The sequence below is a fragment of the Aquarana catesbeiana genome, linkage group LG01 (genome assembly GCF_042186555.1).
Source record: "Aquarana catesbeiana isolate 2022-GZ linkage group LG01, ASM4218655v1, whole genome shotgun sequence".
Taxonomy (NCBI): Eukaryota; Metazoa; Chordata; class Amphibia; order Anura; family Ranidae; genus Aquarana; species Aquarana catesbeiana.
Genome location: NC_133324.1, coordinates 689,032,091 through 689,059,848, shown reverse-complemented (window position 1 = coordinate 689,059,848; position 27,758 = coordinate 689,032,091). Strand labels below are relative to the sequence as shown.

General features: G+C 46.2%; 1 protein-coding gene across 1 annotated transcript in view; it reads right to left on the bottom strand.

Moving 5' to 3' along the window:
• The window catches only part of BLTP1 (bridge-like lipid transfer protein family member 1), a gene marked incomplete in the record, with an annotated part of 561,636 nt that overhangs the window by 273,583 nt on the left and 260,295 nt on the right, over positions 1 to 27,758 (bottom strand). Inside the window, 4 exon segments of the mRNA XM_073603515.1 lie at positions 3,461 to 3,711; positions 16,803 to 17,083; positions 18,169 to 18,288; positions 21,221 to 21,349. Coding sequence (XP_073459616.1) covers positions 3,461 to 3,711; positions 16,803 to 17,083; positions 18,169 to 18,288; positions 21,221 to 21,349 — 781 coding nt within the window.

The window sequence follows — 27,758 nt, the reverse complement described above, 5'->3', positions numbered from 1 at the left end:
AGTCTATCGCGAGCTGCAGATCAGGATCCAAGGAGAGAATGCAGTCATCACCTCACAACTGCAGCTTGATCTGGTGTCGGTTGATGGGGCTTCAGTCCCCACCTGTATACCCCAGGGATGCTGGGCAGTCGGCCCAGATCCCCAACAGCAGGATGGAGTGAGCCCAGTCCCCCTGTCTTCTCTCCAGCGGCAGAAAGGATTCCAGGGAGAAGTGCCAGTCCGGGCCTCTCCCCAGCGGCAGATATGTTCTCTGAGAGAGGCAGAGGATGGCTGGGTGAGTAATGCACTGTTTGGGATGATTTGTTTGGGGTACTGTGTGGGTACAGGCAGTAGAGGACTGGAGCTGTGGACTAACTTCGGAGTCAACCCGTCTGGGGTCTCCTCCTGTGTTAGTCTCCTGCCGAAAGGGGAGAAATGTCACGGGCATGGCCAGAGCGGAGGCTGTTGGAGAGGACTGTGTGCAAGCCTGTTGCCCACCGATTATGGGCCCTAGCATTTGAGGTGAATGAGAAATCCAGTCTGAACTGTATTAATCGGACTCAGTCATGTATATATTGTATGGGGACTCCTTACTGTATATTTGTGTCCCTGAAGAGGGAGGGGGGATTCCTCCAGCAGCCCCCTGCTGATAAGACTGATTCATTCTGCTGGGACACATCCTGTGAGGAGATGCTGGTGTTATCAACATGTGTTTATGTTAATTGAGAGAGCTGATCACATTAGCCACCAGCCCTGGCTAATAGACGAATGGTCTAGGCTGAGGAGGGGGGAGATTGTTGTTTGTATTGTTAATTGTATTAATGTGTGAAGCTCGGTGCCCACAAGACTGTCATCTGGTCTGGGTACATTTTGTAGTAAATTAGGTCATGTTAATTAGGTTAGCTTTGAGTCATCCCTGCTGTATAAAGGTCTGTGAGTTCTCAAAATAAAGTTAGTTCTGATGTACTCCAAGACTGGTGTTGTCTAGTTCTTGGGGTTCCTATAGCCAGATCCATTGGACTCGTGTTCCAGAACTTAGGAAGCGGTATATGACGAAAGCACTCAAGCGGAGTGTGGGGCGTTCCGTGACAAGGGGAAGAAGTGGGAGTGAGGGGGGCGTTGAGGGGAAATGTAAGTGAGGGGGGGCCGTAAGGGGAAGACGTGGGATTGAAGTGGGGGGAGGGCATTGAGGAAAAGAAATGGGAGTGGGGGGGCGTTGAGAGGAAGAAATGGGAGTGAGGGGACATTGAGGGGAAGAAGTGTGAGTGAGGGGAAGAAATGGGAGTGAGGGGACATTGAGGAGAAGAAGTGTGAGTGAGGGGGGCATTGAGGGGAAGACGTAGGATTGAAGGGGGGGCGCTGAGGGGAAGAGATAGGATTGACGGGGGGGCATTGAGGCCAAGTGGGAGTGAGGGGGGCATTGAGGGCAAGTGGGAGTGAGGGGGGGCATTGAGAAGAAGTGGGAGTGAGGGTGGGCATTGAGGGGAAGAAGAATAAATGGGGGGGCAGTGAGGGGGAAGAAATGGCAGTGAGGGGGGCCTTGAGGGGAAGAAGTGGGAGGGGGGCATTGAGGGGAAGAAGTGGGAGGGGGGGGCGTTGAGGGGAAGAAGTGGGAGGGGGGACGTTGAGGGGAAGAAGTGGGAGGGGGGACGTTGAGGGGAAGAAGTGGGAGGGGGGACGTTCAGGGGAAGAAGTGGGAGCGTTGAGGGGAAGAAGTGGGAGGGGGGGCATTGAGGGGAAGAAGTGGGAGGGGGGGCATTGAGGGGAAGAAGTGGGAGGGGGGGCGTTGAGGGGAAGAAGTGGGAGGGGGGGCGTTGAGGGGAAGAAGTGGGAGGGGGGGCGTTGAGGGGAAGAAGTGGAAGCGTTGAGGGGAAGAAGTGGGAGGGGGGGCGTTGAGGGGAAGAAGTGGGAGGGGGGGCATTGAGGGGAAGAAGTGGGAGGGGGGGCGTTGAGGGGAAGAAGTGGGAGGGGGGGCATTAAGGGGAAGAAGTGGGAGGGGGGCATTAAGGGGAAGAAGTGGCAGTGAGGGGAGCGTTGAGGGGGAGAAGTGGCAGTGAGGGGAGCGTTGAGGGGGAGAAGTGGCAGTGAGGGGAGCGTTGAGGGGGAGAAGTGGCAGTGAGGGGAGCGTTGAGGGGGAGAAGTGGCAGTGAGGGGAGCGTTGAGGGGGAGAAGTGGCAGTGAGGGGAGAAGTGGCAGTGAGGGGAGCGTTGAGGGGGAGAAGTGGTAGTGAGGGGAGCATTGAGGGGGAGAAGTGGCAGTGAGGGGAGCATTGAGGGGGAGAAGTGGCAGTGAGGGGAGCGTTGAGGGGGAGAAGTGGCAGTGAGGGGAGCGTTGAGGGGGAGAAGTGGCAGTGAGGGGAGCGTTGAGGGGGAGAAGTGGCAGTGAGGGGAGCGTTGAGGGGGAGAAGTGGCAGTGAGGGGGGCGTTGAGGGGGAGAAGTGGCAGTGAGGGGGGCGTTGAGGGGGAGAAGTGGCAATGAGGAGAGGTGTTGAGGGGGAGAAGTGACAATGAGGAGGGGTGTTGAGGGGGAGAACTGGCAGTGAGGAGGGGTGTTGAGGGGGAGAAGTGGCAGTAAGGAGGGGCAATGAGAGGGAGAGGTGGTAATGAGGGGGGGCGTTGAGGGGGAGAAGTGGCAGTGAGGAGGGGTGTTAAGAAGTGGCAGTGTGGGGGAAGGGCGTTGAGGGGGAAAAGTGGCAGTGAGGGGGGCGTTGAGGGGGAGAAATGGCAGTGGGGGAGGGGGAGAAATGGCAGTGGAGGGGGGTGGGAGTGAGGGGGGTTGGAGGAAAGAAGTTGAAGAGCAGGGGTGGTTGGGGGGGGGGAGTGGCAGAGAAGAGGTGGCTGGGGGAGTGGGAGAGAAGGGGTGGCTGGGGGAGGGGGAAATGGGAGAGAAAGGATGATTGGGGGATGGGGAAATGGGAGAGAAAGGATGGTAGGGGGGAGGGGGAAGTGGGAGAGAAAGGATGGTAGGGGGGAGGGGGAAGTGGGAGAGAAAGGATGGTAGGGGGGAGAAGTGAGGAGCGAGGAAGTTTGCAAATGGGAGTGAGGAGGTTTAGAAATGAGTAAGGAGGGTTGGGGGTGGAAATGGGAGTGAAGGGGGGGTTGGAAATGGGAGTAAGGGGTGCTGGACGGATGCAAATGGGAGTGAGGGGATGTTGAAGGGCGGAAATGGGAGTGAGGTGGGGTTTAAGGTGGAAATGTGAGAGGGGCGTGGAAATGTGAGTGTGGGGTGGGGTGGAAATGTGAGTGGGGGGGAGGGATGGAAATGGGAATGAGAGGGGTTGGGGAGTGGAAATGGGAATGAGGGGGCTGATGCATGTGACCATTTAGTTTACACCCTAAATATGAGTGTAACATGATAAAGGGTTTAAAATCAAAACTATACTTCCACATTAGGCATTTTACAAGAGAGTCATAGATGAAAGATGAAGGAAGGAAATAGAACTTTCCTACCACACAATAAACCTAACAAGATTACAACCTACCTTCTCCCACTTTTGGCACCTCTTTAGTTATAATCCATTCATTAGGATGTAGCAAAGATTGTCCATAAAACATATCAGACTCTGAGCTGGTGTTTGAGAATGCTGAGCTGCTTGAAGGGGTCAGCTCCTCCAGCCGGAAAAAGTCAACTCCTGTGGCGATACCACCAAAAAACCTGCAGCCTCCTAGGCAACCACACTTATTCCGGCTCCTCTTATTTTTTACTGCATCATCAGGCCACAGGAACCACAACCTAATAAATGCACAAAATGTCGGTGAATATGTTGTTCTGTAAAAACTTTTTAAAGCAATATTTTGCATTGCCTATACTGCTTATGTACAATTATGTGTTTCACTAAAAATTATTGATTAAAAAAAAAAAAATGTCTGTGAATAGCTTACCAACCAAAAAAAACCCCATTATTTAGCACACCATAATAGAATGAAATCTGAAAAGCCATTTTATTGCTTGAACACATTATTTCATTAAAATGTACACCTATTTTTGTAATGTAAACATGTCACAAAAGACATATTGAAGGCTGGGTGTTCTGGAATCGTCTTGAAAATGCTTATTGCATGGATGTTATTATAAATCATTGGCATTTATACTTTGCACCACCCTAATTCTTCCTAAAGTGGTAAAATAGTATAAGCCGTATATGATATCAAATATCACAGCTGCTGTATACTTCGGAGTACCATTACGCATGAGAGGCTACTTTCCACTTGTCCTCATTTGAATGTGAACAGGGAATCTCCAGCCCAGAGAAATCAACATCTCCTGAATCTACCCACCACATTACAAGCTTGTTTGACACGCAGAACATATGTTCTGGCGTGTTCAAACATTCCGGTAAGCCTCCTCTTCTCACGGTGGTGGTTCTATCACAGTCACAGATTTTTATCTTTGGATAGACACGTTTTTCCACACTGGAACTTTTGTTGCAGCGTTTCACAACTCTAAACATATAGGCTGACATTATATATCTATTGAAATTTCTGTTGCAGTATTACTAGTGTTGTTACTTATATGGTCACCCAGTTTTACTGTATTATTTGTATTTTCATTACAATGTCACTTTCTATGGCACAATTAATTTTTCTTATTTACTGTTTGTAATTTTCAAATGTCATTTGAGCCCACAGCCCATCATTTTATAGCGCTACACTTTTTTGTTGTTATTTATACTTTGGACAACTGACTCGGAAGTAAAAAGATTAGGGAAGTGTAAAGTCATAAGGCATTATCGGCATGCTACATTACATCTATGTCAGTGACTCAAAGTAATGAAGCAAGAAAGCTGGCATGAAAACCAGTCAACTCACATTTTCAGAAGGAAAGGTTAGTTATAGCACTCCCCTTTTTAGTTGTGAACCAATTAAGGACCGAGCCTCTTTCTGAGATTTGTTGTTTACACGTTTTTTTGCTAGAAATTTACTTAGGACCCCCAAACATTATACATTTTTTTTCTAACACCCTAGAGCAGTGGTTCTCAACTCCTGTCCTCAGGACCCACTAACAGGCCAGAATTTAAGTATTACCTTGGGGAGATGCAGACTAGAATACTCCAATCACTGAGCAGCAAATGATATCACCTGTGATGTATTTCAGTTATCTTGCAAACTTGGCCTGTTAGCGGGTCCCGAGGACAGGAGTTGAGAACTACTGCCCTAGAGAATAAAATGGCGGTCGTTGCGATACTTTCTGTCACACTGTATTTGCGCAGCGGTCTTACAAGCGCACTTTTTTGGAACAAAAATACACTTTTTTTAATTAAAATTATTATTATAAAACAACAGTAAAGTTAGCCCAATTTTTTTTATATTGTGAAAGATAATGTTACGCCGAGTAAATTAACACCCAACATGTCACACTTCAAAATTGCGCCCGCTCGTGGAATGGCGAAAAACTTTTACCCTTAAAAATCTCCATAGGCGACGTTTAAAAAATTCTACAGGTTGCATGTTTTGAGTTACAGAGGAGTTCTAGGGCTAGAATTATTGCTCTCACTCTACCGATCGCAGCGATACCTCACGTATGCGTTCGCTTCTGCACACGAGCTCGGGCGGGACGGGGTGCATTTACATTTTTAATTTTTTTAAATTTTTTTTACCTTTTGTTTTTTATTTTTACACTCTTTAAAAAAAAATGTGTCACTTTTATTTCTATTACAAGGAATGTAAACATTCCTTGTAATAGAAAAAAAGCATGACAGGACCTCTTAAATATGAGATCTGGGGTCAAAAAAGACCTCAGATCTCATATTTACACTAAAATGCAATAGAAAAAAAAAAAATGTTGTCATTTGAAGAAAAAAAAAAAAAAGGCCCTTTAAGAGCTATGGGCGGAAGTGACATTTTGACGTCGCTTCCGCCCTGCAATGGTATGGAGACGGGTGGGGCCATCTTCCCCTCACGTATCTCCATACCCAGGAAGGAGAAGCATCCGATCGCCTCCGACGTCTCCGGTAAGCGGCGGAGGGCACCGGAGAGCAGCGGGAGGGGTGGGCCCCCTCACCCGCTGCCGGTAAAAGTAATCTCGCGGCGAATCCGACGCAGAGACCACTATTATTGGAAACCGAACTGAAGAAGAGAATACCGGGGTTATGGTAGCTAGCTACGATATTCCTCTTCAAAGTGAGGACGTGTATATCAGTGTGCAGCGGTCCGGAAGTGGTTAAGCTTGTTACACTTTATATTTAGCGGCCAATAAAACAGAGTTTTGGACATAGCACAAAATCCTTTTTTCTGAGTTCATTAAAGGACAGAGTCCAGGGGGGGCAAGTCCAGATGTGAGCAGTGTTGGACTTGTTAGTGAGGAGCTTCATGAATCCTACACTCCATCCTTAGCCATTCATGCACCTAATTAAATAAAAACAACCCGATTATCTGCCTGCCTGTTCCTCTCCATACCCTGTTGAGTCCTGCGCCTATATTGTGGTGGTTCTGCCCATGATCATCCAGGGAGCCATCGATCCCACACACCCGCGGCCGCTGCCATCTTCCTAGCATGTACCCTGCTGGAGTGAGCCATTCCTAGCCTGGCTGCGAGGTAAGGGACCCCCCTCGTCATCCTGCCTACCCTTCCACATGCCTGGCATGGTCCGGTAGTCTGCCAGGCCATTGAAACAGCCCATCACAGCTGCGGCCTAGCGAAGCCTGACAATCACCGCTCTTTCCTACGCCGCTGCCCCACGGAGCTGCGCTGCGGCCGGCCTGGACACAGGAGCGCGGACACTGCTGCTCTCACCTGCCTCACCATCCATCCACCTTCCTGCTGTGATCAGGTGAGCTGCCCCGCCGAGACTGCCTGTGTGGGCTGGCTGAGGTGTCCTGGGGCACAGCATCTTTACCATTCTCCTGCCTCCATCCCAGCTCTCTGGGCTTTCCCTGCCTGGTACTCCCAGCCAGCCCTCCTCACTGGACTGCCACTACCTGCGTGTTTACTGAAAGGTGGAGGGCTGCCAGTGACTACAGCCCGCCTCTCCAGAATGTGACCTCCTGGGGCTCAATACCACCCCTCCAGACTGTGACCTCCTGGGGCTCAATACCTGCTGCCGACTTGGTCTACCCCTAGCAGACCTTATACGGCAGCCCGCAGTATGCTGTGGCCCGAAAGCCGAATCCTCGGCTGTTCGAACACCCACCTGATAACATTTTGTGAACATATGCACTGAAGACCAGGTAGCAGCCTTACAAATCTGAGCCACAGATACCTGGTGGCGAAAAGCCCAGAAGATCCCTACACCCCTGGTAGAATGTGCTTTCACCCTGAAAGGAGGAGCTTTAAGTATCAGACAGTAGGCCTTAATGACCAATTGATGGACTCAATGGACCCCCCACTGGCGGCCGAATAGCGTTGCTAAAACGATGGTAAAGCTGCGGTAAAAATGGAAGCCGCCTGCCCCTTCTTGGGTCCTTCTGGTAAAACAAAAAAGAAATCTGATCCCTGGATCTGCGCAGATCTGGACAAATAAACTCTGACTGCTTGCACTACATTTAGTCCCCTTTCACACTGGAGCGTTTTCCAGGAGCTATATCGTTAAAAATAGCGCCTGCAAACCGCTCTAAAACAGCTGCTCCATTCACTCCAGTGTGAAAGCCCGAGGGCTTTCACACTGGAGCGGTGCGCTGGCAGGGCGTCAGAAAAAGTCCTGCCAGCAGCTTCTTTGGAGCAGTGAACTCACCGCTCCTCCACCGCTGCTCCCCACTGAAATCAATGGGGAAGCGCTGATATATCGACGGCGTTTTGCGGGCGGATTTAACCCCTTTTCGGCTGCTAGCAGGGGGGTTAAATACCCCCCGCTGGCGGCCGAATAGCATTGCTAAAACGATAGTAAAGCGGCGGTAAAAATAGCGCCGCTTTACCGCTGACGGCACAGTGTGAAAGGGGTCTTAAGGACTGCAGTCGTCTCTCTTCCGCCGAACAAGGCTGAGAGAAAAAAGAAGGCAAAATAATGCCCTGATTCAAATGAAATGCCGACGCCACTTTTGGCAAAAAGGATGAAAGGATCAAATATGGTTCCCTGCATGAAAGGGCCCCCAACTCTGACACCCTTCTAGCTGAGGTGATAGCCATCAGGAATGCTAGCTTGCGTGACAGCAAGACTAATGGAATTTCCTTGATAGGCTCAAACGGTTGTTTCTGTAACACCGACAGGACCAGGTTTAAGTCCCAAGGACACATAGGTGACCTAACGGGTGGAAGCAAACGAGTAACCCCCTGCATAAAGGTTTGGATCAGTGAATGGGAGGCTAAGGGCTTTTGGAAGAATACTGACAAGGCCGAAATCTGACCCCTGATTGTGCTCAAATCCAATCTGATTTCCACAGCCGACTGTAGAAAAGAGAATTCTCCCAATCATGCATTTCCGAGGATGCCATTTTCTGGCTTCACACCAAGCAATATAGGCTTTCCAGATCCTATAACAGATCTTACTAGTGACCGTTTTTCTGGCATTCACTAGGGTAGACACCACTGGTCTCAAGATGCCATGATCCTTTAACACTCTGACTTGCCATGCAAATTTAGAGACTGTAAATTGGGGATGGAATATAGGACCTTGAGACAGTAGATCAGGGTGGCGCAGAAGCGTCCATGGCCCGTCTAATGCCAATCTCATGATCTGTGGGAACCAGGGCCTGAACCTGGATGCCAATAGATCGACCCCCTGGCCATCCCCAACACTGGCAGATTTCCCAAAACACGTTCGGATGTAGGGACCATTCCTCCGGGCAGATCTCCTGGCAGCTGAGATAATCTGCCTTCCAATTCTCTACTCACGGGATATGGACCGCCGATAGAACCGACACGTGGCCCTCTGCCCAGGTTAATATATGGTTCACCACCTCCTGAGTTGAACGGCTCCTGGCACCACCCTGGTGGTTGATATAGGCCACTGCAGTGGCATTGTCGGACTACACCCTGATGAGGCAATCCTGAAGTTCCACCGTCCAGGACCGTAGGGCCAGACGTACTAACTCCAAGATGTTGATGGGTAGGCTCTGCTCTGCCCTTGACCATCTCCCCTGAGCTGTGAGCCCCTCTAGGGTCGCTCCCCAGCCTGAGAGACTGGCGTCTGTGGTCAGTACTTTTCAAGACACCACGGAGGAAGTATCTTCCCTTTTGCAGATTTCGATCCTGCAACCACCAGCTTAGGCTTAAAGCGGAGTTCCACACAAAAATGGAACTTCCGCTTTTCGGAACCCTTCCCTCCACCGGTGTCACATTTGGCACCTTTCAGGGGGGAGGGGGGTGCAGATACTTGTCTAAGACAGGTATTTGCACCCACTTCCGGCATAGACTCCCATGGGAGTCTATGCCTCTTCCTGTCCCTCCGCGCTGTCTCCTGGGAAACACACAGCTCCCAGGAGATAGCGGGGACCAGTTACGATGCGCAGTGTGACTCGCGCATGCGCAGTAGGGAACCAGGAAGTGAAGCCGCAACGCTTCACTTCCTGATTCCCTCACCTAGGATGGCGGCGGCAGCTGCCGAGAACCGAGCGGGTTCTCGGCGTCGCCTGCCGACATCGCTGGACCCTGGGACAGGTAAGTGGCCATTTATTAAAGTCAGCAGCTGCAGTATTTGTAGTTGCTGGCTTTTAATATTTTTTTTTTTTGGCGGTTTAGGTGGACTCCCTCTTTAAGCGTGCCCGGGGAGATAAGGACATGGGGTAATCAAGGGCTTGTGCTCTCCTGTTCTAAGCCAAAAAGATGTCTTGTTGTATAGGCCTGGAATGGAATTTAGCATAGGGAACTGCTTCAAAGGAGGACGCCATCCTTCCCAGAAGACGCAAACAGAGCGAAATGGAGGGTTGCCTGGTGCCCCTTACCTGATGCACCTGATCCTTCAGGGCACAAATTTTTACGGGTGGCAGAAATACCTTTGCCTGGACCGTATCCAGGATCAGACCTGGATACTTGAGACTCTGAGCTGGTCTCAAGGCTGACTTTTTGGTATTTATGACCCAGCCCACGTTTTAAAAATACCGCACTGTGCAGGCTACACTGTGTTCCAGGGCCTGTAGTGAGTGATCTCTGAGCAGGAGGTCGTTCAAGTATCTGAGCACCAAGATCCCCATGGCCCTTAAAAGACCCAGTACAGGTGCTAGGATCTCTGAAAACACCTGGGGTGCTGTGGCCAACCCGAAGGGCAGTGCCACAAATGGGAAATGACGTTCCTCTACTGCAAATCGCAGGAACCTCTGACGAGGCTGAAAGATAGATACGTGTAAATACGCGTCCTTGATATCGATGAAGTCTAAAAAGTCTCCCATCTGGAGCGAGGCTACTACCGAGCGGACTGACACCATCCTGAAAGATTGGATTAACAGGTGTTGGTTCAAGGATCTTAGGTCCAAGATTGCCCTTATGTCCCCATTTGATTTTAGAACCGTGAACAGGTTCGAATAAAACCCTGTGCCTCTTTCGGACGGCGAAACCTGTATGATCACTCCCTAACGCACTAACTGCTCCAGTGCTTGAAACAATAAGTTTCTTTCTGGAGGATCCACAGGAAAGTTGGAACTTAGAAACCCCTGAGGAGGAAACCTCCGTAATTCCAGTTTGTAACCGCGGGACACCGTTGAGGTGACCCACTCATTCTGCACCACTGTTCTCAAAATGTCTGCAAATTGAAGCAGCCTCCTCCCCCCACCCGATAGATTGGACTCCAATTGCTGTGACAGTCCCCTCAAAAGGAGGGCTTGGTGCTGGGTTTAGAAGAGTTCTGGACCCAGGGTTTTTTCTGGCCCTGGCCCTGGCCCTGCGGCCTGCCCCTGATTTAGGCACCCTGTTGGCGGTGGAACTGCCTTGGCGCTGAAATACCTGAGGAAGTCCCCAAGGTTTTTAATGAGGGACGCCTTCTCTTTACAGGTAGTAAAGAACTGTTTCCTCAGGAAATCTTTAGATATATTTATCCAGATCATCACCAAACAAACGTTCCCCATGGGATGGGAACCCTGCCAATAACTGCTTACAGGGAAGCTCGGCTGACTAATTTTTAAGCCTCCTCTTCCCTTCTCCGTCGGGGTCCCCCAAGGTTCTGTTCTTGGACCTCTTTTATTTTCAATCTACACCTCTACCCTGGGTCAGCTGATAGCCTCTCATGGCTTTCAATATCATTTCTACGCTGACGACACACAAATCTATCTCTCCACCCCTCAACTCACTCCATCAGTCTCCTCACGCATCACTAACTTACTAACCGACATATCCGTATGGATGTCACACCACTTCCTCAAACTCGACTTGTACAAAACCGAGCTTATAATATTTCCTCCCCCACTTGCCTCTTCCACTGACTTGTCTGTCAAAAGCAATGGCACAACCATCCACCCATCCCCACATGTCAGGGTGCTAGGTGTTATCCTGGATTCTGAACTCTCCTTTCGGCCCCACATCCAATCACTTTCCAAAGCTTGCCGCCTCAACCTCCGCAACATCTCTAAACTACGTCCCTTTCTAACCAATGAAACCACAAAGCTCCTGATTCACTCCCCGGTTATCTCTCGCCTCGACTACTGCAACTCCCTCCTCATTGGCTTACCTTTAAATAGACTATCCGCCCTTCAGTCCATCATGAATGCTGCTGCCAGACTCATCCACCTTACAAACCGCTCAGTGTCTGCTACCCCTCTCTGCCAATCCCTCCATTGGCTGCCACTCGCCCAACGAATTAAATTCAAAATACTAACTAATAATTAATAATAATACTCCATGGGATATAAAAGGAGGAACGAAAATCCTTTCAGTATGCTCCCATTCTGCATACACCGCCTGTTCCAACAGCGGGTGTAAGGCGAAAGCCTGTGCAGCCTGAGGAGACTTCAGGGACCTCAAAGAGGACCAGGGAGGCTCAGAAACCTTTGCAGGAGGTAACTTAAAGGCAGAACAAACCATCTCGGTAAGAGTCTGGATCAAAAGCCTCTGCGACCAAGAGGCTGATACCAACTGGACATCTTCTGGCCCAGATTTCTCAAAAGCAGACTCATTTGCCAGGCCATCTTCTAAGTCCTTAGCATATAGCTCTTCCCCAACCCATTCCTGCTCCAAATTAGGAGGCTCAAGGGAGGGGGATCTGTCACGCTTCTTGCCACCCTGCAGGATGGAGGCAATCATGCCAGCAATCCTGTGCTCTAACCTGACTAGGGCTGAGGACAGTTTGTCCCTGGTGATAAAGGGTGAAGCAGCAGCGTTGACTGTAGGCACAATACCAGACAGGCACAGCGGCTCAGATTGCCCAGAAGCCTCTGGTCTCTCAGGGGATACAACACTAGGGTTACGACTAGGCTCCTCAGGAGCTACTGACGACATAGGTGTGCCTTTCCTTGTAGTGTTAACCCTGCTCCTCTTTTTTGAAGACATTGCAAGCAACAAAAAAGGAGTACCTGGGTTTAGTATTTTACCCCAGAAGGGAGACCAAGGGCTCACCAAGACCCTATGCAACAATCTTGCTAAGCACTTTAGCTTGCCAACCAACACCTGGTGACTCACATGACCCAGGTAAGGTGGAATGAGTTGCTATGAAGTGAATGATACAGAGCCTACTCTGTGTCCCACAGCTGTCCCCTGGAAGCGCCAGATGTCAGCTATTTACTGTTTAAATAAGATGGCTGTGCGCCGGGGCGTTCTGCGAACGAATCCTCATATACCATCTTAGAGCTGCGGTGCATGCATGGCTCGGTGCACACACAACATACTGCGTGGCAAGCCGCGTGCGCCATGGCCGCCGAGTAGCCACGAACAATCATGCACTCTGATGCACACATGCGCCACGGCGAACCAAGCTGTGCAATGGCGCACCTCTGTGTGCAGACTCTCTATAAGGTAAAACAGCAAAAGACAACAGGAAAAAGGTACTCAAATTCAAACACCAGCAGCTAGCCCAAACTCCCCCCTGTGGTCACCGCTACACAGGTGTCCAGCCTTAGCTAGATTAACAGATTGTTACACACGTGGCAACCCACAATAAGTAAATAAGGGGGGATTTCACTTACCTGTCCAGGCGCAGGGCAACCTTGGAAACTAAGAGCCTAGTCTTCACCCATCACGGCGGGTTCCTGCCACTTGAGGACCTTCAAGGATCGGGTACCCTTTTTATGTTTTAGGGTCCACTCCCTTGGACCTGTAGAGCACCCTGCATGAATGCCTTAGCTCTGTGCTGTCCAGGATTCCACTATGCAGGTTCCAGCGCCCGAAGGTCGCATTACAGGCAAAACCTCGCAGGATCCTTGCGTCTTCTTTGTGAGGCTCGGGTACCATTTATCTTAGCATATAAGCTTGTTTCAAATGGATCAGATCGGTCAATCCCTTGATTCATTTTAGAACCGTGCTGGGACTTCAAGACCTGGAGCTCGAGAGAGCTCAAACAAACATGCCCATCCACCTTGCAGACACTGGTAAAAAAAATAAGTACTTCCTGTATGGGATGGGTTATATAGGGGATCACTTCCTGTCTAAAGACCTTTGGTCTACCAGTGTCCATTCACCTAGCGATGAAGTATAACCCAGTAAGTAATGAATAATAGCCTCACTCTGTGTGCTGTGATGTATAAAAAAGGAAGTCTAATTTTTCACACCTGGAATGTGCACCGCGAACAGGGTCAGAACGTAAAGTTCTGCCCAGATCAGAATGCACTCCGCTTCTTTGAGAGCAGCCTTACTCAGGTGCCATCTTGACAACTGATGTCCGCCATTGCCATGGCACAGTCAGGGTCAGGCTATACCCTGACTGGGAGACCTGAAGTAGTGGGGTCCAGTGCTAAAGGAACAGTAGGATTGCCCTGGGCTCCAGAATAATGATCAACATCCAAGCTTCAGCAAACGACCATGTTTCCCAGTACCAATAGGAACTCCAGGACTCCTCTCCAGCCTGACAGCCTGGCTTCCATGGGCAGCACAGTGGCTTAGTGGTTAGAATTTTTGTCTTGCAGTACAATGGGTCCTTGATTCAGGTCCTACTTCAGGCCACTATCTGGATAAGCGTGTTCTCCTTATGTTTGTAAGGGTTTATGGCAGATAAAGTGCTTTGAGTCCTCTAGGAGAAAAGCGCTTTAGAAATATAAATTTAAAAAACATAGATAGTACATTGCAGGAGAAAGGACTTCCCTGATTTTAGTGTCATACTGGAGAACCACCACTCCAGGTCCATCCTGGCTATGCTGGTTAGATGCATGGGTAGGTCCAAGGATTGAGCCTTTTGGCCAACACTGTCAGAATGTAGATTTGCAACAGTCTTGAGTGAAACTGGGCATGTGGACCGACCTCAGAGGCCATTATCAAGCCAAATACCCTCATACAGAAGCAAAAACTGAGGGATGAGACAAGGACTGCAGATCCTGTACTTTAGACCAAAGGGTTAGACGCTTTCCCCACCGAAGGAAGACATGTACCAATGGCCATGTCCAGGACTAGGACCCAATATTCAAGGCGATACAAATGGATCCATCACTGGCACAGGGGAGTTCAGGATCTAGCTGAAACGCTGCAGAGTCTGCACAGTTTTCTCAACTGTGTGCATGAGCAGCATGGGTGCAGCTCATCACTTTAAACACCCACCAGAGGGTGTAACACACTTATTTCATTTGTGATTTTTGGTGTATATTTTTATAATTTTAGTTTATTATACAACTCTATATTATTAGGAACACCAAATTCCACCATTTGTACACATCTATTAGCTTTGTGACAGGCAGGGGGTGTAACACACCTTTCACCATATCTTCCGATTTTAAAGCTGGTTAGAAATCCAAGTTTATAATTTTTTCCCAAGGAGAGTAACACCACTACATAAATCTTTCTGGCATAGGTACTGACCCTATTAGGCAGAGGGTATAACACCAGGTTTTACCGTTTTACTACATCCTTTTTTCTCATTTTTTTCATCTTACTTTTTTGACATCTTACTATCTCTGCGTAAGATTGGTGCTAAGCCAAAGGCACAGTTAAATCATCAGGCACTTTATTAAGAGGAGAATAGTGCCATTTCCTACACTTTAAACATTCATTCTGTACAGAAAGGAATTTGCAGAAGTGGAGGTACTGAATTGTGGGCTTGTGACCCATCTTGGAGGGGTTTCTGATGCAAAAAAATTTGTTGCAGCTACACATCACTTCAATGAGGACCCCCACAGTATATCTACGAGCATGACATCCTCCTGGAGGATTCGTTGAATGTGGAAGAAAACACCTATCCCGACCACTCCTTTTCTTCTTCCTTCTCTCAATGTAGGCTCAGTAAAGAAATATCACAGGGAAACCCCTCTGGCGAAGGCATTTACAGCCTGTGTGCTTCATATTTATTTGGATGTCTGCAGCTGCTCCAAAATAGAGAACATGGCAGATAAGAATTCCTCCTTAGACAAATGTAGTGGAGGAAGGTCTGCCATACAGGGGACAATTACTGGCAGAGCTCATGGAGGGAAGTTCCACCACTTCCCTATCCCATCTGGCCAACCCAACCCCATTGTATCTAAGATCAAGTGCTTAGTAGAAGTATATGCCAATGATACTCAACCCAGATCCAGAGTTTGTCAGAGGCCTCTGATTGTCCCATCACCTGAAGGGCTGGGGTTCCAAAAGCAGATGAAATGCCTCTGCTGTATTGTAGGGAGGGAGCTCACAAGTCAGTGTCCTACACAGCTAGTGCCCGGGAGGATGCACCAAAGTTAGGGACCACCCACGAAAAAATAAGCAGGGTCCCCTAGTAAAAAATATCACCAAATTTAAATATGCCTAACTGACCTCTCACCTCCCGCAAGTGCTTCAAGGAATCAAAGCCAGTAACCGTTAATTGCCAGTCCCCACCACCCAAAGGCGGGAGCGCAGCACTTTGGGATCCATCAGGGACACTTACCAGGAAGTCCTGCATTGCAAAGCTGTTATTTCCTTAGAGACTCAGCTCAATCTTCATATTCGGACCTGGTAAGTCTACTCCCACCAGAGTCTTCAGGATCTAGGCTCCACAACACTGGACCATGGTCCTGGACCTGTGGAGCACCCACAAGTTTTCACACGATGATGCAGCAGTGTGCCAGGGTTAGTGCTTCTCATGGAGTTCAGTGCCAGTTAACAACTTACAGGCCTTCACTTCCATTCTGTGGGATATGGGTACAGTTCCACAGGGCTGCAGTAAGCCTTAAAGCAACCAATCAGTGTTGCTATCAAAGCAGCAGGACAGCAAATTTGCTAGAAGTTCACACAGAAGAAAAGGGAAAAAAAATCTTTCAAAGAAAGAGAGCTGCTCATCACCTACGGACCCTAGCTAAAAAAAAAAAAGAGGTATGCTGGGAGTGGTGGGGGCTATGCTTGGTTAGGTTTCAGGTTTGCTATTTGCCAGTCTCCAATCACCTGGAGGTGGAGTATTATCTAATACCATATCTGTGTCCAGCAATGTACGATAAAGGAATTATAGGTTTACTGAAGAGTCTGGTCTTGACTGAGGTATTTTTTTTTCAATGCGAGGAGAGAATGGAGGCATTAATAATTCTGTCAAGCGACACAAAAAAGGCTGTCAGTTGCTGCATTACAGAGCCCTGTTTTTCCCGTATCTATGGCCTGTGTAATGTTGCAATGAAGTAACTTCAGAGATTACAATTTATAGATAAAATGTATAAATATAAAATCTGATTTTTAGCAATGTCTAACTTTATATTATAAATTTATATATCAATTATAATATTTAGACTGATAAGCTGCATTTGTACAAATGTATTTTCTTTTCCACAAACAAGCCTCATCTGGGGTATTTTGTTTGCTGCAATTCGACAGTTTCATTAGTACTATACTAAATCAGTCATAAGAGCCGACAAATAAACTGGCCTGGAGATCAAGTCACTTACCTTTTAGTCCTGTTGTCGTGAGTTTCTAGAAAGTGCCTTTGGACCTCATGTTTAGAAGAATGATCAGCAGCCAGGGCGATATCTGCAGTAATGAGTCCTAAAACGACAGAGCCTGTCTCCAGCCAGTAAGCTCTGCGCAGGACTGCAGGTTGCAGCCCTATTCTGCTGCTGTCCAGCTGTTCAATGTACTGCTTCAGCTGTACATTTTGAATTGCAGCACTAATGCCTTCACCAACAGCTTGGTTATGTAGGTTGCAGTTTGCAAGCCTGATAGCACCCATCTAGAAAATAAAACGCAGTAACAAAGAATAAGTTATTATATAAAGAAGTCGACAAGCAACTACAAAGCTGTAGAGACATTCGAAACAGGAATTTAACTAGGGCTTATTACTGGGCTGTGGATTGCTATTGTGTTGCAGGTCATACTCAAAGTAAATAGATGCAAATGTGAACGTAGACGACACAATCTGCATTTACTTCCAAATGTACTGTGACCTATTTGTTGTCACACACAAAACTACTTACTGCTGACCTCTGAGTCACTTACTAATGACCTTTGCAACCTGCATCACTTACAACTGACCTCTGAGCCACTTACTACAGAGTTCAGGGGTCAAAGGTAAGTGGTGCATAGTTCAGAGCACAGGAGTAAATGACAGAGCTCAATGCCCAGTAGCAACTGATATTCTGTCTCACAATACAGGAAAACTGTGTCTCTGGCTCTCCTCCTCCTCCTCCTATTCCTGGTCTAGTAAATGGGGCTAAATTACAGCCAATCACAGCCCTGCTACAGGGGCCACCCCCATACTGGCCTTTAGAACCCACCCGCACCCCTGTATAAACAGTGTTTCTGCTGAAGCTGCCTGTTTGACAAGTACAACTGTAACAAGACAAAAACTAAACGATGTTTGCCCATACTTATTGTGCACTGTGTGAAGGGCACAACAGTCCTTGGAGCCTGAGTGCACCTCACACCTCCTTGGAGCCTGAGTGCACCTCACACATTGCACACCACTGAGCTATCTCCTGATGCAAAGGCCTTTTTCACATGGTCATCAAAAGTGACATTCCTGGTGTCAATTGAGTGCTTTCACTAACATACTTCCTTTTCTTTTCCTCCACTTTTTCTTAATCACTGGCCTATTAGTCTTAGCCCCGCATTTGTTACAAAAACAAAAGCAAAACTGGTGGCTCTGAGCCAGAGACGGTAACTGCCTTCCTAAATCGTATGTTATTTTATTTAGTGAAATAAGGAAATTATTTAGGACAAATTACATTGTCAACTTAAACAAAAAGGACCTCTAATTTTAACTGTCACAGCATCAAATAAATCAAGTACTGCTATGTGTTACTCTGAAAAACTCACTTTCAGGTTTGTAGCGCAGCCATGTTCTACAATGTAGAGATCCGCTCCATCAGCTGAGAGTCGTGTCATTCGGTATTTTAGGTCATCTGCTGGCAGACATGGTCCTGGATAGCAGCTTAACTGCAAAAAGCAACAAATAAGATGGGCATTTAGCTTCCTAACAGAATGTCCACTAAAATACAGAAAAAGCAGAAATACAGGAAATAGCAATGAAACAGAAGGTGAAAGAAAAAAATAGTTCCTTTTCCTGATATCCTCTGTTGAAGTTAATAGATTTTACCTGGACAAGGAGGGCCCAAAAAGGCAAAGGTCCTTTTTAAAAGTAAGAAACAAATAGCTTTGCCTTTTTACTCATACAGTAGGTGGGAGGAGCAAAACAGAAAAAGGCAACAAAAAAGTGTTGCAATTCTGATTTCACTCTTATTATCAGGCACAAAGTGTCACTCAGCATTTGTAAATAAGATAACAATTGCTTTAAGGATTACATGTCTCTGGGATCTTTTATGTTCTTCATTTAAACTAGGGAATAGATTAGCTCACCCTTTCTCAATCAGGGTGCCTTCTGGGTTCTTTAAGGGTGTCCTGGCAAAATGCTTAAAAATTGTCACAAATGCCCAAAAATTTTCAACAAGCTAGCGAGGCCTTTTTGTTACGCAAAACCAAAGGGTTTATTGTGCAGCATTACAACCTTGGGCACCATGCGGGTCAGTTACTGGCATCCTAACAACCCATGACATCATCAGTTGATAAGGAGAATGTCAGGTGATTGCACAGCATCCTTGTTTGCCCTCCCCTGCACCTTCTCTGTCAGGACTGGGGTCATGTTAGCTGGGTGAGGGAGAGAAACTGAGGGAGAAGGGAAACCCTGGAATACTAGTCAGTTACCAGTTTGCAAAGGTGGAGGAATAGATTACCTCTAATGTTGACTGGCTCATGTGTGTGGATGCTGCTGCATTATATAAAACGAATATATATATATATATATATATATATATATATATATATATATATATATATATTTATTACATACATTTTTTTTTTTTTTTTTTTTTTACATTTTAGAATGGGGTGCCAAGACTATGCATAACTTTCAAGAGATTAAGAAAAATGACTTTTTCAAACAACAAACATTTCTATACTACCTGCTCTGTGCAATAGAATTGCACAGAGCGGCCACGAACCTCCTCTTCTTGGGTCCCCCACCGGCGCTCCTGGCCCCTCCTCTTGGTCCAGTGCCCCCCTGGGAAGCCACTTCCCAGGGGGGCACTAATGTGTGCTCGCTCCCGAGCAACGCTGCTGCGTCCATTGACATAGACAGCGGAACTCGGCCCTGCTCCCTCGTCACTGGCCTTGATTGGCAGCACTGGGAGCCAATGGGTCCCAGGTGTCCCAGCAAAGCCAGCAAGAACCGGAAGTGAGGGAAGAGAAGAGCTGCATGAATTAGGGCTCAGGTAAGTAAGAAAAAAAAAAGGGGGGGGGGGGGTATTCTGATGCCTAAACAAATGTTTTACCTTATTGCAAGGAATGCATTAAGGTAAAAAATGTTTAGGTTTTAGAAACAATTTAAGGCTAGGTTCACATATATGTGAATCGGATCCCTTTTGAATCTCATCTGATTCGCATAAGTGAACCAGACAGGATTTCAATGGAGCTGGTTTACATATACGTGGGCCAGTAGTGGTGCGCATTAAAAAAGGGTCCTGTGCATTTTTCAGTCTGGTTCAGGTGCGATTTAGGTGTCAAATCACACCTGAGCAGCTGAATGGAAACCACACCGAAGTCTGTAAAGAAAATGGCCCTGCATATATGTGAACCCAGCCTTAGACTACTTTCACACTGGCAGCGCCGGGCGTTAGCGCTAAAGCGCAGCTCGTTTTGGCGGGGCGCTTTTTACCTAAAAAAAATAAGGGTTAAAAGTCCAGTTTTGCAGCATTTTCAAAGCGCTTTGGAAGTGCTGCCCATTCATTGCAATGGCAGGGCGTTTTGGAAGCGTTAAATACAGCGCTCCCAACCCGCTCCAAAGATGCTGCTTGCAGGACTTTTTGGAACCTCCCACAAGCGCACCGCCCCAGTGTGAAAAGACCCACTGCAATGAATGGGAGACGGTTTTCAGGCACTTTGCATAGGCTATTTCTTGCACGAGGCTAAAGCACCTAAAAAACGCCCCAGTGTGAAAGTAGTCTTAAAGGTGACTGGACTGCAAAAAGTTTAGAAACACTAAATTAGCTCATTATACACGCATTCGGAGATGAAAATGAGAAGAACACAGATAATGTATGAATAAGGACGGAAGAAAAGAAAGCAACTAGTGTGAAGAAAACATGAGAAAGGAGACAAGACGGAGAAAAGCAAGACCAGAATAAATTCATCAAGTTACTTTTCAAAAAATAATTTACAAAGAACATATTAGTAAAAAAAAAAATGGTTCTCCAGTTATATTTTGGTTCTTAAAGTAGAACTATAGGCACAATTGTGTACATTTTGGATGGAGTAAGGGAAGGTTAGAACTCCGGCCAGTTTTTTTTTCCCACCTGTGTTCCATTGGGGAGATTTCCCTTCACTCCCTGTCCCATAGCCAAAAGAGTAAGTGAGAGGAAACCCCTGCAAATTAAGGGAACCTCCTGGGGCCCCCCCATGTCACCAACTAGTATCCCAATTGGAAGATTTCACCTCTGTAACTGTTCTAGGGACAACCCAAAATTTGGGATTTTCTTTAAACTTTCAATTATAATTGTAAACACTACAAATAGAGAGGGTGGACCTCCCTTACAGAGGCAGAGGTAGCAATAGAAACCTGACAGGTATTCAAATCCATCTCCACTCTGTCCAAAACTAAAAAAAAAGGGTTATGACTTTATTTTACTTTAAATGAGTATTCAAACTAACGCTGAACAGGGCTCCACTGACACTTGTGAATGAATGGCAAAGTATATACCATAATAAAATAATAACTTGGTAATAACGTAAAGGAAATATTTTGGGGTGTTATACATTCTGGAAATTTGATCAGCCCCTTATATCTCTAATTGAAGCTGAACATTGCAATACCAACCTTAGCGTCACAAAATCTCTGATCGATGCCATGCTGGCAGATCACCACAGACTTCGGCCTCTCCATCTGGAACTCATTACATGCGACATGGAACACAAAGGTCTGCCCCCAATCCAGCAAACACACCACCTGCAAGACAGCAGGTTACTCACAAGTTAAAGGCTAAGGCAATGTAATCAGAAGTGGCAAAAATAAAAATGAGTAACATATGGGCACAGCTTGATAATTAAAAGAAGAATTTAACCTTGCTGCCACATAATCTAACCCCCTGTATAGTCACATTATTTTTAAGACTTGGGTACATAGTGCCAGCTTATACAATGTGTTATTCAAGAGTGTGTTCTCTAAAAATAGAAGTTACATATTTATCAATTCTCAGTAACAGCACATTTACCTTATTTTTTTTTTGCTCAGCGGTATACTGCTGCATAGCTTTATGCAATAAATTTAAAAAGTGGGCTACTTTTCACTCTCCCTCATACCTCATCCGATTATAATATTTGGTCTATATACGGAGAAAGCGCACAGCTGTGATATGTTTGCAGGCACAGTTCAAATGCTGCTTTGGTCTGCTCACAAAATATTCAATATTCTATCTGCAAGGCGACAACCATTATAATCCAAGAGAGGAATTGGGAAGTAATTACTTAGTGGAGTCAAGGCATATAGTTTCCATAAGGTAGGGCAAATTATCCATTAAAAACACATTAATAGCAGAATACTCAAGGAAAGTCCAGCCTATAAACCAACTGTGTTTTCAAATGCAAAGTTAAAAGTTTTACTTTGTGTGAATAATAAGATAATTATTATTTTTAAATAAGTTTCAGATCAATTTCAACTTTAAAAATTATGCATTGCTCCACAGACATACAGGTTTTAATGCAAGATTGCCAATCTAGTATCTTAGGAGAGCCTGAGGAATGTTGTTCAGCCATAGTATGAAGAGGGATAGTTTGGTCATTTAAGAGTGATGGAAAAGCACTGTGTATTGTCCTACTGCTTTTGTCATTTGGGGTCATACAAATAGGTGTCCAAAAGCAGAGCTTAGCACACTTTGACAACTGTTTTATTGCTCCCTGGTGTCAGAAAAGGCATACTGAACCAAATGTTCCAAAAAGGTACAATGGAGTGTCCTTAGACATGGATACCACAGTCCAAAAAAAAACAGAAAGGAACCCAGAAGGATAGTTACACAAAGGACCAGGCAGCATAGAATACAAAGGCTTTTTTTAGCACATAATAAATAAAATAAAAGGTGGCATAAAAGGCTCCAACTGAGAGAGACAGGAGGTCTCCAATCCCTCCCCGGAGATCAGAGAGGATAAACAGGGCAACCAGATTGTGTATGTCTGCACAGTATAGGTGCAGTTGAAGACAGAGCAGCAAGGAGCTGGAAAAGAGCCAAGGTAGAGAGCTTGTATGGGAGCGCTGAGGTGCTGTGTTAGATGTTCCACAGGACCAAGGCAAAAGGACTGCACAGAAGCATTGCTAGAGAGCCAGGAGGCTAAACATTTATGTCTGTTGACGGTGGAAACCCCTGTGTGGGAAACTGATTTTTTGTGTGATTATTTTCCATTTTATTAGTAAAAGTGGGCCAGAAAGGCCTTAAAAGGCATTTTTGGAGAGGGCTAAAATTACTGGGAAGCACCACCACCAAGTGAAAACCCCCACAACATCACACCTGTAAATTCCTTTTCTTAGGGGGCGTGTCCAAGATGGCGACATGAGCAGCCGCTTTCTCTCGAGCTCCGCCGTATCACTGCTGATATTTCAGATCTTGAGAGTGTATTTCCTCCTGCTGTGACCATTTGTCCCCTGGATGAGACACAGATCTTCCAGCGCACTGACTGGAAAGGGGAAGAAGCTTCGCTTTCCTCCGATATCGGAGGTATCCCTGCCGGCCCCGGCCTCCCACGTGGCGGCCTGCTCCACACGCCGATCCCACATGGCCTCCGAGACAGATGCTGTGGAGTCGGCTGACTCCCCACCACCAGACCTTACAGACGTGATGGCGGCTTTTGCTACCTGCCAAGCCACGCGGACTGCGAAAATGGAGGCAGTTCAGATGGACGTGGGCCTTCTGCGACAAGACATGGACAAGCTCCACTCTAGAGTCACTGAAAAGGAACAAAAAGTGGGGCAGACAGAGGATACCGTAGCGGAGCACGATATATGGGCTCTTGTGTTGTTTCGTTTTATGTTCGTTTCTTATTGCATGACATTACCAATATCTATTACTGTGCTTGGATGTTTATTACTGCCGCATAACCTTTACTGCTTCCTCTGAGTCCTGTGGCCTTGGTTGGGGGTAGTGATTACCTTTGCTCCTCAATCTTATCTAATGGATGGCATCTATGTCCTCATTTAACATATTAACTTGGCACACTAGGGAGCTGAATTTTCCAATAAAGAGATCCCTCTTGTTGCAATTTATCAAGACATACAGTGGCTTGTGAAAGTATTCGGCCCCCTTGAACTTTTCAACCTTTTGCCACATTTCAGGCTTCAAACATAAAGATATAAAATTTTTATTTTTTGTGAAGAATCACCAACAAGTGGGACACAATTGTGAAGTGGAACGAAATCTTTTGGATTTTTGAAACTTTTTTAACTAATAAAAAAAATGAAAAGTGGGGCGTGCAAAATTATTCGGCCCCCTTGCGTTAATACTTTGTAGAGCCACCTTTTGCTGCGATTACAGCTGCAAGTCGCTTGGGGTATGTCTCTATCAGTTTTGCACATCGAGAGACTGAAATTCTTGCCCATTCTTCCTTGCAAAACAGCTCAAGCTCAGTGAGGTTGGATGGAGAGCGTTTGTGAACAGCAGTTTTCAGCTCTTTCCACAGATTCTCGATTGGATTCAGGTCTGGACTTTGACTTGGCCATTCTAACACCTGGATACGTTTATTTGTGAACCATTCCTTTGTAGATTTTGCTGTATGTTTGGGATCATTGTCTTGTTGGAAGATAAATCTCCGTCTCAGTTTCAGGTCTTTTGCAGACTCCAACAGGTTTTCATCCAGAATGGTCCTGTATTTGGCTGCATCCATCTTCCCCTCAATTTTAACCATCTTCCCTGTCCCTGCTGAAGAAAAGCAGGCCCAAACCATGATGCTGCCACCACCATGTTTGACAGTGGGGATGGTGTGTTGAGTGTGATGAGCTGTGTTGCTTTTACGCCAAACATATTGTTTTGCATTGTGGCCAAAAAGTTCGATTTTGGTTTCATCGGACCAGAGCACCTTCTTCCACATGGAAAAGACAAAAAGAGGGTGGGACTTTATATGAGGCACACTGTTACATAACATAATATGAACCAATCAAAGTAAATATAGGTATTTATTGATTACTAAAAGGCATACATGACATAGTAACATAGTAAAATTCATAAAATTGCATAATATATAGTGGGTAACATACATATGTTATATAGCAATCAATATATAGTACATATTAAGCTTACAATAAAAACTCAATAGACCTAGAAATGCAAGCCTGATTGTAATGGTAGCATATAACTCAGTAATAATAGATTGGTGCATAATAATAATTTTGATAGTAGTCAGGTAGAATGGTAGAACATGGGGGAATGTGACGTCGCATCATAGGAAAGCTCTACGCGTTTCGTGGTTGGTATACCACTCGTCAGGAGCAGATGCAGGGTTTGGGCTATATCTAGGATAGATAACCAAGATTGATAGAGTAAAAATATTATATATAAAAAAGAAAAATATACAAAATAGGAAGGAAAGAGGGGGAGCAGACAAGGATCCCAACCACTCTTACCTGGTCGTGTAGACTAATAGATTTGTATATGGTAACCATAATGGAATAATACTAGATATGGCGTTGACCCCGGAAACTGAGGTAGTGTAACCCTGAGGCAAGGCATTGGCACCAGCAGCCATAGAAGAGACATGTGGATAAGGATCTCCAGTACTAAAGTATTAGTGTATGGTAGAATAAAATAGTATGCTGTAGTTGATTCCAAAAAATTCCTGTAGAGATAAACATAGGAACAGTGAGCTGATGGCCACTAAGTGCTGGAGAAATAAAACACCTGAGTGAGTAGAGTACTCAGTGAAGTGAAAGGAAAAAAGGAGAAAGGTTGGTGAGGACCGTGTGTGAAACAATTGCCATAAAGCTGATGGTGACTGAGCATAGTAGCCCATAGAATAGGAATATGTGAGAAAGGGTGAAGAGGTATGGTGGAACCATATAAGGTTAGGTGTATATAGGTGACGGAGTAAGGCAGGGAGGGTGAAGTGAATGGTAGAGTGACAAACGAACAGGTAAAGTGCAGGGGAAGAAGGTGGCTGGAACAATGATAAAAGGATAGACAAGCCAATAGTAGGAAGGATGTACATACCATGAATAGAGGCACGGTGCATAGAAAGGAGATGGTGGCCAATGTACTAAGGGCACATATTTTTTCAAATATCAGGGATGGAAGCACACTGCTACACCATTTTACCCTCCATATTATTTGTGACCTAGCCTAGCCAATCCTCATTACACAGTGCTACACACTGTGGTCAGGGTCGGGCTACTTCCGTTGTCCCCGGGAACTGCGACCCGCACCGCGTGCCCCCCTTCCTCTCTCTATCCCGAGGGGCGGGGGAGGCGATCCCGCTGTGGATCGACGCCACGCCCACACGCCCTGCGTCATGGCGCCAACCATGATGTCATGACGCCGGCGTGTCCGTCCATTCCGCGTGTATATGAGGGAGGTTTGGCGCCTCAACGCCGAGCACTGGATTGAGCTCAGGCGATGGCGCCACCCTCCCTCTTCACGCAGCGTGCCGTTGGTGGTTGCCCTTAGTACATTGGCCACCATCTCCTTTCTATGCACCGCGCCTCTATTCATGGTATGTACATCCTTCCTACTATTGGCTTGTCTATCCTTTTATCATTGTTCCAGCCACCTTCTTCCCCTGCACTTTACCTGTTCGTTTGTCACTCTACCATTCACTTCACCCTCCCTGCCTTACTCTGTCACCTATATACACCTAACCTTATATGGTTCCACCATACCTCTTCACCCTTTCTCACATATTCCTATTCTATGGGCTACTATGCTCAGTCACCATCAGCTTTATGGCAATTGTTTCACACACGGTCCTCACCAACCTTTCTCCTTTTTTCCTTTCACTTCACTGAGTACTCTACTCACTCAGGTGTTTTATTTCTCCAGCACTTAGTGGCCATCAGCTCACTGTTCCTATGTTTATCTCTACAGGAATTTTTTGGAATCAACTACAGCATACTATTTTATTCTACTATACACTAATACTTTAGTACTGGAGATCCTTATCCACATGTCTCTTCTATGGCTGCTGGTGCCAATGCCTTGCCTCAGGGTTACACTACCTCAGTTTCCGGGGTCAACGCCATATCTAGTATTATTCCATTATGGTTACCATATACAAATCTATTAGTCTACACGACCAGGTAAGAGTGGTTGGGATCCTTGTCTGCTCCCCCTCTTTCCTTCCTATTTTGTATATTTTTCTTTTTTATATATAATATTTTTACTCTATCAATCTTGGTTATCTATCCTAGATATAGCCCAAACCCTGCATCTGCTCCTGACGAGTGGTATACCAACCACGAAACGCGTAGAGCTTTCCTATGATGCGACGTCACATTCCCCCATGTTCTACCATTCTACCTGACTACTATCAAAATTATTATTATGCACCAATCTATTATTACTGAGTTATATGCTACCATTACAATCAGGCTTGCATTTCTAGGTCTATTGAGTTTTTATTGTAAGCTTAATATGTACTATATATTGATTGCTATATAAGATATGTATGTTACCCACTATATATTATGCAATTTTATGAATTTTACTATGTTACTATGTCATGTATGCCTTTTTGTAATCAATAAATACCTATATTTACTTTGATTGGTTCATATTATGTTATGTAACAGTGTGCCTCATATAAAGTCCCACCCTCTTTTTGTCTTTTCCAAATGAATAGGGATGGAGGTAAATCTCAGTTATTGCCTCATATAAAGTCCCAACCCCAAATTCTTTTTTCACCTTCTTCCACATGTTTGGTGTGTCTCCCAGGTGGCTTGTGGCAAACTTTAGACGAGACCTTTTATGGATATCTTTGAGAAATGGCTTTCTTCTTGCCACTCTTCCATAAAGGCCAGATTTGTGCAGTATACGACTGATTGTTGTCCTATGGACAGACTCTCCCACCTCAGCTGTAGTTCTCTGCAGTTCATCCAGAGTGATCATGGGCCTCTTGGCTGCATCTCTGATCAGTCTTCTCCTTGTCTGAGCTGAAAGTTTAGAGAGACAGCCAGGTCTTGGTAGATTTGCAGTGGTCTGATACTCCTTCCATTTCAAAATGATCGCTTGCACAGTGCTCCTTGGGATGTTTAAAGCTTGGGAAATCTTTTTGTATCCAAATCTGGCTTTAAACTTCTCCACAACAGTATTACGGACCTGCCTGGTGTGTTCCTTGGTCTTCATGATGCTCTCTGCGCTTTCAACAGAACCCTGAGACTATCACAG